The sequence below is a fragment of the mitochondrial genome of Ziziphus jujuba (assembly GCF_031755915.1).
Source record: "Ziziphus jujuba mitochondrion, complete genome".
NCBI lineage: Eukaryota > Viridiplantae > Streptophyta > Magnoliopsida > Rosales > Rhamnaceae > Ziziphus > Ziziphus jujuba.
Window position 1 is genome coordinate 122,501 of NC_029809.1, and position 10,000 is coordinate 132,500.

The 10,000-nt window shown below is 43.5% G+C and overlaps 2 protein-coding genes across 2 annotated transcripts in view; both read right to left on the reverse strand.

Moving 5' to 3' along the window:
- The window catches only part of atp6 (ATPase subunit 6), a 774-nt gene extending 545 nt beyond the window's left edge, over positions 1-229 (reverse strand). The window contains 1 exon segment of the mRNA in view: positions 1-229. This exon segment is cut by the window's left edge and continues 545 nt beyond it. Within this exon segment, the coding sequence (YP_009241666.1) occupies positions 1-229 (229 nt within the window).
- A 6,848-nt stretch (positions 230-7,077) lies between these two features.
- On the reverse strand, positions 7,078-7,302 carry atp9 (ATPase subunit 9). Its single transcript is given in 1 exon segment — positions 7,078-7,302. A coding segment is annotated over 1 exon segment (225 nt).
- Between the last annotated feature and the right edge of the window lie 2,698 nt (positions 7,303-10,000).

The following is a 10,000-nucleotide window of genomic DNA, read 5'->3' on the forward strand; positions in this document are numbered from 1 at the left end:
CCAGGTTCGGCACGAAATCATAAATAAGCTCTACCAGGGATTGCCAAGCATTTGGTACTGAGTTTCCTCCTCCGTTTTTAGTAACAAAATGAACCAGAAGTAGGACCAAACTGAGAGTTAGCAGCATAAACAAAGATGGATTTGTGAATGAGAAATACAAGTTTCCTATATTCATAGGAATCAATGGGAGAATGGCAAATTGCTCAAGTGGGCTGTTGGGCGTAATCGTAAGAAACACTTTTCATTTCATCCCTGTAGTTCCGCTTCTTGCTCTAAAAATGAAGAAAGACTTGTCGTAAATCGCCGGTTGGGTTGGTCCAACCAAGAAAGGCATGGGAGTCTTTGGGCATTAATGAACACAACACTCAGTCAGCTTTTTCTATTTATTCCGCCTTCTCCGGTGTCTGTTCTCTTACGAGATTTTTTTATTTCACCAAATCGGGTCTAAGCTATAGTACAGTTTTTTCAGGTGTGGTGTGCTTTGCTTTGGTGTAACGGGGGGCTGGGGCCAAAAAAAGACTTCACCGGGTGTCCTCTCCTCTCGTCAGGCAGCTATCTCGAGCTCACTGAACACTAACTTGATCCTTATTCTTTTGAGAACTTTTCCTTTAGCTTTGTGTAATTGAGCTTGACTTAGTTGGTTTCAAAGGGGCCCCGTGGCAGGCAACCAAGTCTTAAAACCATCACTCCTTTGTTTTCCGGAACTGCTTGCTGAGATCGGCATAAAAGATAGGGATCGGATGGAGGGATTTCTCAACCTCTATTTCTTTCACTTGAACACAGAAGTGAGCTACCTCTATTCTATTTGAAGTAACGGATTCACCTGCCTGCCTTAGACAGAGACGAAGCCTAGCTTTCTTCCTCCACTTATGAACTAGAACCATCCCACAGATCAGATTTCAAACCTTACTTGAAACTCTTTCTCGCCTAACATCTCTCCGTGCCTTATGAACATTGATTTGCCCTCGAGTAGCTGAACTAGGGGAACTCAAAACTAGCTACTAGGAAAAAAGACCACTATTTGAACATCAAGCTTGTGGACAAGTTGCTCCCCTTTCTGATGAATAACAAGAAGAAAGGTGTAGGCTGACATCTCGAACAACAGTGAAGGAAAGAGCGACCTAATATTAGTCGGCAACTTTTTTGAACTTTGTCTCATTCATTTGACGCAATGTTTGAATACTTTTCCAGGGTGGAGTCCACGTCATCCCTTGTTCAAGGGGAATCCGTGAAACACAGGGAAGGTACCGACGAATTATCGAATGTAAAAAAATGAATTTGACAAGTGATAATTGATCTAATACCTTATCCAAGTCTTTAACAGGCTCTTGTATAGATTTAAATGTATCTTTACTAATCTTCTTTGCAATAGCGGTTGACAGTAAAGAATGATAAATAAATCTTAACAAGAAGATCTGCTTTCTCATCCTTCCTATACATCATTTTACGATAGAAGGACGGGATAATCCTTGGATAGCCTGTGCGTGTCAAGGATATTGGTACAGGTAGCAGCTCCGGTGGTCTTTTATCACCACCGTAAGCAGTCTGAAGAGATGACCCACACTGTTTAAGATATAAAGACGTGTGGAGAAATCCTGACTTTTTAGCTAACTGTATAATTCTCTTGGAGAGAAGATATGCTCCAATGCACAGTTCCTTGGTTAGACCATCAGAGGTTCTGAGGATTCTCTTCGAAAAGATAGACCTCAGAACCTGAGAATCTTCCAAAATTCTCTGCCATCTGATGGTAAATAATCTAAGAACAACCGAAAATCACTTTTTCATAATAACTATATAGTCATGGTCAATCACTTAGGGATACACCTGAAGGTCTTTCCACAGTTGCCTGTTGATTCCCTAACAAATGGAGACATAGGAACTAAAGACAAGGCCTTTCCTTCTAGTGTGCCTATCTATAAGTAGTTTCCAGTACTGGAAAGGAAAGCGGAAAGATGGAATCTTTTCATACTGGATAGCAAGATCGGGAGAAAGAGGGCTTACCTCGTTGAATGTCGTCGGAGTGAACGGGGTTGACTCGATATCGGGATAGCCTCATACGTAGATAGAAGGAGGAGTCATCAGACCTTATTCCATTAATTCCTTGCGCCTGGAATGGAGCCAAGGGAAGCAAACTCACCTGCAAGAGCTAAGAGCACTCTTCTTGTAGCTAGCCGCATTGCTGGTATTAAAAAAAAAGAAATCTATTAAAAGAAATGCTACCAAGAGAAATCCTCCTACGGCTCTTTTCTTATAGCGCATCGACGGAGATCGCCCAGTTGGTTCTAGGTGGGGTCTCGAGTAAGGGTAGCCGCACTCTCCTTCTTTTATAACTCTAAGCGGGGGGCCTTCCCTCTTAGCTCTTAAGGAATTCTTAAACCTATAGACGTTGTTAACGAGCTAACCTAACTAATAGAATCTCTTCCCTAGGTAGTTTGTAGTGGGCATTCCTATCTGACCGAGTTGCTAGTAGGAAGCTAGGCTATTGAACTAACAGAAGATAAGCGCAGCGGATGATATGCAGCGGACGATCTTCTTCTTTCTTTTTATCTAACATCGTCCGGTAGTTCCCTTCAGTATGTTTCTAAGAAGCTAGGACAGCTAAGAACGAATTAGCCCTTTCAAGCTCCGTTTCTAGAAGAGAAAGCCAGAAGGTAACAGCTGATTGGCAGTATGAGTGTCAGTAAGCTGCCGATGCAGTATTGCTGCCTGCTCGAATCAACATCCCTCTACGAGTTTCTCTCATTCCTGTGGTTGTTCTCTTCTGTTCTGAGAGAGAGGAGCTCTAATGCCCTCTCTTTTCCGTCCAAAGGCCAGTGAAAGCTATCAGATATAGGCTTTTTTTCCTGTAAGCCCTATTTACTACAGAGTCCCTTATTTATTTCCTCCTTAGGAGCGAATCTCTTCTTGAAAGCCTTCTTCCCTGATTCTGATACCAAGTAATAAGGAAGAAGATGGTCAACCTCTTTTGCCTGATATTCTTCTTTCAGACAGTATTCTCCCTTTCCTATCCGAGTAGGAAGCTATTCTACTATCTGAGTAGCGGACTCTCTTGTGTCTTAATTATTAGTATCCTAAGATAGTCCGGTATCCCCCTCTCTATCTAGATGGAAGGTTATAACAAGATGTAAGAAATACTACCTAATTAGATGGGAGTGTCCTCTTCTTACTTGACTGTCGGCTAAACGAGATGCTGTTAAAGAATCTCTCTTCTTGTTATGACTGGCATTAACTTCCTTAACGGCACTGGTAGATCTCTAAGGAAGTAGGAGTGGCTTCTTTCTTCCCTTTTTTCAAGGCGAAAGAACACCAGGCTTTCTTTGAAAAAGGAAAATCCATTAGGTTCTTCGTGATTGCTGCCCTGAGGCTGGTATACTAATAAGGTTTTCTCTTTCGAGCTAAATAAACACTACGATCTCCCAACGTCTGCGGACCATTAGCCTTTTCTTTTCTTTTGCACACTACTCCATGTCGAAAGACTTTTCGGAAGCCTGGCTTCCAATATATATGTGTAAAACAATAGAGGAAATCAATAAGGAAATTCTTTTCAAAAGTATTCTTTCCTGCGGCTCGAAAGCTTTCGTTTCAATGTGTTGCACATCCTGTCCAATACATTGATCCCCTATTCCTTGATAGGAGGAACCATTTTCTGAAAGCGTCTCACGTATGCTCTGAATCCATTGATGATTAAGCAAGTTTGAAAAGCTAAATGGAATTAGATCAAGCGTATGTATCCCATATATCATAAATCCTATAACAAGAATATAAATTATAACAAAGAGGAGGACACGACATTTAAGTCGCTTCACTCTTCGTTTTTTTTTTCTTTGTTCTCCCGTTCTAAGAGAGAAGGGCCCTTTAAGAATAAGAGGGAAAGCCCCCCTAAAAATCTTCTCCGCCGTATATCTGGAAGCCTCCGAACATAGTATTCCTGCATAATAATGATATTCCGTCTTTTGGTGCATCTCTTTTGCAACGATGATGGATTTACACCTGAAATACAATAAGATTCTATCTATAACATCCTTTTTAGTGAGTTTCCTTTTATCGGCATGGCTTAATCTTAGCATAATTCATTTTCTAATCGAATCTTTACTAATACTTCTTTGCCTTCTCTGCTTCTCGACTTTACCGATCCTTCTTCCATTCCATAAAAGACCTTCATGTGGAACTATTGTTGTTTTCACATTCCCCTCGCACCTTAGCGCTGCCTCTGGTTTTTCGTCTTGTGCAGCCCTTATTTTTTTCTTTTTTTTTGTTCTTTTGCCTCCTTCCCCCCTCTTTCTTAGAATTCAACATCTCTGATATGTTCTGCATTTTGTTCGCCCACTCTTCATTCAGGGTGGTTAGAACCAGGGGAGGATCTTCCACCTTTAAGGTCATAGCACCAACACCTGAACGCTTACTCTTACTGCTCTTCTCAGGTTCACCTCTTTTCTTAGGATTGGCTGCCCTGAGGTTCTTGTTTGGAGTCATTTGTTTATCACAGAACAAGTCCCCCTCAGTCACTGCCATAGTTGACCCAGTATCAACCCTCTCTTCCAGATCCTCGCTTCTATGGGCCAAATCACTCTCCTCGGGAGTTATCCCCTTGACTACACCCTTCTCGGCTTTGTTACCCAGACACTCATCCTGAGCAATCTCTTCCGGTTCAGCAGTGTCCAGATCTGGCATCTTTGCCTCTTCTTGTTCAGGGTCCTCTAGAACCGCAAAACGGTTCGGGCTGACTAGGTCCCGTTGGGTCATTCCACTAGCACAACTAGTGTCCAGCTCCCCCCCTTTGCCATTGTCACTACTGGTACCTGACCCCGTCGGCTCAACATTTTTGCAAACACCGACCCTTACTCAATAGGGCAATGAAAAGAGGAGAACGAGGACAGCTGACTACTTATTGAAAGACCGAACAGGAAATGAAAAGTCGTACTACAACAACTGTAAACATTCCCTCCCCGCTCTGACTTTGATCGACTTGCCCACATAGCGTCTTTTTTGAGAGAAGAGGTCCTCAACCCTATGATCCTTAGATTTGGAAGGAATGAGAGGGCCCACATCAAAAGGTAGTTGAACCTACATAGCGAAAAGGGGGATCCCCTTACGCACGTGAAACCCTTTTATGCCCACCCGCCTAATGTGCTGAAGTGGCTCATGATGAAAGTCTTATGATCAGACTATTCCCAAGGAGCCTTACTGATCAAGCTATGGAATGGTACTTCACTCTCCCCAGGTATTCAATTCAATTCAATCTTTTGCCCTCCTTGTCGAAAAGTATTTAGAACGCTTCTCAGCTATCACAAAGAGGGAAATGTGGATTCAATCGACCTGGAAACACAATCCTGGTGAGAGCTTTTAATCATACCCTGCGAGGTTGAAGTCCTTTACCTCAAGAAACCATTTGACCCGTCAAACTCCTCAAAATCTTTATTTCTAACCCAAAGAGGCTATTACCTATAACCCTTCCTGTCTATTTCGAGGAGGCGGGGTAAGAACTTGGAAGAGGCACAACTAAAAAAGGGTCCTCTTCGAATTTATGACGGAAAAGGGAATGGCGAATCAAACTCTAGAATCCGGAATGGGAATGCAGTAGGAGATGGGGCGGGCCCAATCTTCCTATCAAACTAATCATATATGCCAAGCTCCTCTTAGCCCTATAGTCTTTCTCCTTCCCAAATTTTGCCAAATGATTCAAGACCTGAACTGAAAGAAACTCTACAAACAAAGCTTTCCGACTCGGCCTTAAGAAGCTTGTATCCTTTGGATTATTGGGACCTAACGAGCCAGGACAGCCTATACCGAAGGAGAGAAATTTATACCCTGCCGATTTCTAGGGCTTGCTTTGCTCGCCTTTTCCCCCACGCCTGCTCTCTCATCCCTCCTACCTTTGCCTATACCTATGCTTCTATTCCCTTCACTGGTTGATCGACGAGTCCACTGGCATCTGGAGCAGTATATGTAACTGAAAGGTATGCCACTAGACCAGGTGCTCGTTATAAAGGCTACGAACCTTACAACGGGCTATAGCTTTGTTGGAATTGATTCTGATCGAGGTAGTGTATGGGATGCATCTAAATCCGCGTATGGAACCACAATCTCTGCTGCTAGCTTTGCACTCGGAGGATCTGAAAATGGCTCCTTATTTGGTGGAACCGAGCGAAGTGCGGAAGCTAGAGCTAAAGCAAGGTACGAAGCTACAGCTAGCAAGCTTTGGTAGTACTCGACTGAAAGGAGAGGGCTTTGCAGCAGCTGTCCAACAAGTTGAAGAGTTTGCTACAAAAGAAAAGCTAAGAGCGAGCAAAAGAGCGAGTAAGGTCTACTCCACGTAGCCAAGTCTTGTCAAAGCCCAAGTTGAAGCTGCTCTTGCCAAAGCTCTTTAACCAGTTCCTCAAGGACAGGAAAGATAGATTAGATTACACCCCTATCAGTGCAACGGCCGCTTTCTCCCCACCTGGCCTCAAAGAGGCCCGGGCATAAGCACTCTACCTGGCATCCTTCCCCCTTATTTGCCAAGAGTGACGGATTCAGTCTAGGCGGAGCTCAGTCTTCCCTGCAAGAAAAGTAGTGGTCGTGCAAGAGACATTGTGTTTTCCTTGGCTCATCATTGATCTCTTGGAAAAGCAAGAAACAAGAAACTGTATCCAAGTCCAGCACAGAAGAAGCCGAGTACCGTGCCATGTCTTCGGTTGAGTCATTTTTTTTTCTTTGAAAAAGTAGTCGCACAGTGAAGTCGAGCGTTAGCAACGTCTTGCCCAAGTGAAAGAAGGACAGGGAACCCAACCCAAGTTTCAGAGGCGAGCAGCGAGTTAGCGAAGGAAGGGAAGGCTTAAAGACAGACATTGGTATGCGGGTTCATCTCTTTCTCTAAAGGTTTTTCAAGTGCAATCCTACAAGTCAAGTTTCAGCAAGTCAGATTTTTCGCCCCAACGACAAAGGAACGGGCATTTTCGGGGACTAGCCCGCTTCCCATTAATCAAGAGGGCAATTGCCCGGTCCTCTTTCATGTGGAATCGTTTTAGATTGTACCCAAGCCCGCCTCCACTTTCTTATGTGAAAAAGGTGCTTGCTTTATGAAACTTCAACCTTCGATCGGAATACGGATGAGATCAGAAAGGCCATCATTGGGGCAAACGATGCAATAGCTTCGGTTAGAGCAAAGCCCAAAATGGCATAACCAAATGATTGTTTAGCCAATGATGGATTTCGCGCCACGGAATGGATCAAAGAACTGAACACGTTTCCAATACCGACAGCAGCCCCCGCTGAAGCAATTGTAGCAGCTCCGGCACCCATTGATTTTGCACCTTCTAACATCTCGAGTTTAGAATTCTCGTCACGCTTTTTTCATTCACGATTCTATGTTATGGATTCCTCGTCGATTCTTCTCCTCGTTCCTTTTTTCTTGGGCATCCCACTTTGAATGCTTTGCATTCTTTTCGATCTTGTACCCACGGAGCGGTACACTTAACACCAACCCAATCTCGATTCAAAAAAGAAAACTACAAGCAACTACATCAAAAACCTCTATTCCTGACGTGAACGGACGCTTTCAGTTAGTTAGACTTCTATAACTATATAAACAAATATAACACAAGCGTGCGATATTTATAAACATTTCAACCAAACTCTTTGTTTGCGAAGGCCGAAGGAGAATGCGTTCTTGAGTCAACAAGCTTTCTCCTTTTTGTGACCCTTAGAAAGCGTTTTTCAGCAACCCGATTCTTCATGGAATTCAATGAAAGCATTGAAGCCCTTGCTTTGGTGGAACCCAAATGGATGGGGACTCCTTCACGTGGTCTAACAAAGAGTTCGGCCGAAGAAGAATAGCTTGCAAGTTAGGCAGAATTCTGGTTAACCATGAGATTGTTACTCTCTTCTCCGAAGCTAGAGTTATTACTGGTACTATAATGGACTCTCTGACCATGCCCCAGGCATTATTCAGTTGAATCACTCAGTGCAGCACACAGCCATAAACCTTAAAGGTTTATTAATGCGCAGTCTAATCATCCCTCCTTTCTCCGAACTGTGGAGCAAGCGTGGAATATCCGAGTTGAGGGCAACCCCATGTTCAAAGTGGTCCAAAAGCTTAAAGCGGTCAAAGAGGCGCTGAAAAGTTAGAACGTTACCACCTTTGGCAAAATAGATGAAAGAAGCCAGGCTACATAAGACTCTCTAGGAATGGACAGAAGAGGCTACGGGATTCGCACACTAGCAGGGCCAATCAGCGAGACTTTTACAAAAAGACTTAACAAGGAATTGACTGAATAGGACACGAGTGGGTCCTTTCAAGCCTATGTGACCAATGCACTTATGCTGCCTTCACTCAAACACTTTCAAAGAAGCAAGGGGAAGAGTTAAATACTGAAATCGATTCACTAAGCTAGCTTAACTCTTAAACTACTTGAACTAGAGGAGCGGTACGAGCTACTAATAGGCTTACTACAAAAGAAAAGGCTATTTGATATCCTTTTTAAAGGCTCAAGTACTCTGACCCATAAGACCGATTAAGGAAGACCAATTAAGGAAGGGGAACTAATTCCAGATATCGATTAACTGCTTGCCAACCTATCCCTAGACCGATGGATTGACCTGTTGACCAGGCAGGAATACCAATACTAATTGCGACAGGAGAGACCGATAGAGTTGAACAGACAGCTGACAGCTCGCGATTGAGAGACTTTCTATCCAGTTGTGCTTTCAGTTCAATAACTTCATCCTCTATCACTTTAGCATCATTTCGAAGTCTGGATATCTCTTCCCCTCCCTTTCTCGGTGCTTCTCAATGCCTTTCTATCCTTAACAGCTCCTCTTTCTGTTTTGCCATTTCATTAAGCCATGCCCTTAGGTTTTGATAAGGGTTTTCCATTTTTCCTATTCAAATTTGAGTAGTTTGTCCGAACATAGTCCGATTGTGCCTTCCGGAGTCTCTGGAGTCATCCTGAGGACTTTACCAAAAATAGAGGCGAACTCTTCCCATAAGGCCCTTGCAATGCAGTCTATCAATGGCCCATATGACATTTATCTGTAGGAGGGGGGGATACGCTTGAAGAGCTCAGGAGACTTTAGAAGTGTAGAGGCAGCATACTTATCCCCACACTCTGCAAGGTCTGGGGGTAGCACTGCATCATTCGAAATACTTCGAGGAAGGTGAGCACCAGCTTGCTTGTTCGATTTCGAGCAATTCTGCTATGAGTCTTTTTTGGAGCTGGCATTTTCACTGGTAATCTTCCCCAAGAGTTCCTGCTGGAGCGGTCGAACCACCACTTCATCCTGTATCCCAGGTAATGCTTGCACGGGCTGCCCTGATATGTTTTCTTCTACCCTATCTTCATTACTTCTCCCCGTCTGAATTAATTGTCTTTTTTTAGCCTCTCCTCCTTCGACAGTTCTATCTAAGATACCTTTAGATAATCGAAGCAACCACGACTTAGCTGTTGTGTTATAGCTAATGAGGTGGTATGCTATTTCGTCCCTATACTCATCTTTTGTAGTCTACCTAGCCGGTAATATGGATACCTTTTAAGGGAGACAATGTGATGTGTGTGTGTTTATATAAATATGAACAAACATATATAAAATATATATATATATAAGCTACCCTAAAAGAAAGCTGCTTTGAAGTAGAAGTTGTGAAACAGCCTGCTTCCGGCTGTCCATTAGGTCTTATATTAATCGGTATCGTAAACCCTATCCGGCTTGGATCGATAGTGTACCATTTCCGCCTGGGTATGTAATGCCTTAATTCTGTATGTTCAACGCTTTGGGCAACCCAGAGCAAGACTTGGCACACTTTCTTTCCCGTTGCGGAGAGACCTCTAAGAATGGAGCATTATGTCTTCGACAATTTTTGCAATCACTCGAAGGAGATGCCTTTGTATGATATAGCAAGCTGCCTCCCGGGTTAATCCCGGATTGGGATAGTCTTGTGGCTCGGTTTCACAAACACTTCTACAGAACCCACAGGGGTGTAGGCGTGACAGAATTGACGGAAGCCAAGCAGCGTCAACACGAG